The sequence below is a fragment of the Salpingoeca rosetta genome (assembly GCF_000188695.1).
Source record: "Salpingoeca rosetta unplaced genomic scaffold supercont1.24, whole genome shotgun sequence".
Taxonomy (NCBI): Eukaryota; class Choanoflagellata; order Craspedida; family Salpingoecidae; genus Salpingoeca; species Salpingoeca rosetta.
In genome coordinates, this window is record NW_004754910.1 from 228,249 (window position 1) to 229,055 (window position 807).

Genomic DNA, 807 nt, shown 5'->3' on the forward strand with positions numbered 1-807 from the left:
CCCACACAAACACACATCGCATTCTCTCTCACCCTCACCCCCCCCCCCCACGAGACCACCCGGCCCGCCCCACTATCATTGATCCCACTATTGTCGACGATAGCAAGCACCTCCCCCCCCCCCACTATCCATTCTTCACGACGCTCCAACGGGTGTCTATGTGTTTGTGTATGTCCGTGGAACCCGCCCGTTTCCACATCTCTTTCTTAGCGGATTGAGCGCTCCCCCCATTCCAAAGCTCCCTCCACACACTACCTTCATCCCTACCCTATACAACCACACATGTCTCACTCTCTCTACTCATTCGTCTCTTCTCCCACTTCCCAACCACTGCCCATGTCACTGTCCAACTTTTAAACGCGCTGACGGGCCCCGACTACACCATGTATCCATTCTCCCCCACCAACGCTCAGGATTTTGCCAAACTCATGCACGTGTACCTCGATGCAGCGTTCTTCCCAAACCTCAACGAGCTCGACTTCTGCCAGGAAGGATGGTGCGTTATGCGTTATGTGTGGTGTGGTGGTGTACTTGTGTGTGTGTGCGTGTATGTGTACTTGTGCGTGTGTATGTACTTGTGCGTGTGTGTGTGCGCGTGTGTATGTGTATGTGTGTGTTTATGATTGATTGATTGATTGATTGATTGATTGTGGTTGTGTCAGGCGGTTGGAGCACGAGAACGTTCACGACAAGTCGTCTCCCCTGCAGTTCAAAGGTTGGCGTGTATGTGTGTGTGTGTGTGTGTGTGTGTGTGTGTGTGTGTGTGTGTGTGTGTGTGTGTGTGTGTGTGTGTGTGTGTGTGTGTGT

At 52.4% G+C, this 807-nt stretch overlaps 1 protein-coding gene across 1 annotated transcript in view; it reads left to right on the forward strand.

Moving 5' to 3' along the window:
• Positions 1 to 807, forward strand: part of PTSG_12754 (uncharacterized protein) — a 17,376-nt gene that overhangs the window by 3,386 nt on the left and 13,183 nt on the right. Inside the window, exons 5-6 of the mRNA XM_004990303.1 lie at positions 451 to 496; positions 663 to 761. Coding sequence (XP_004990360.1) covers positions 451 to 496; positions 663 to 761 — 145 coding nt within the window. The remainder of the gene's footprint in view (positions 1 to 450; positions 497 to 662; positions 762 to 807) is intronic.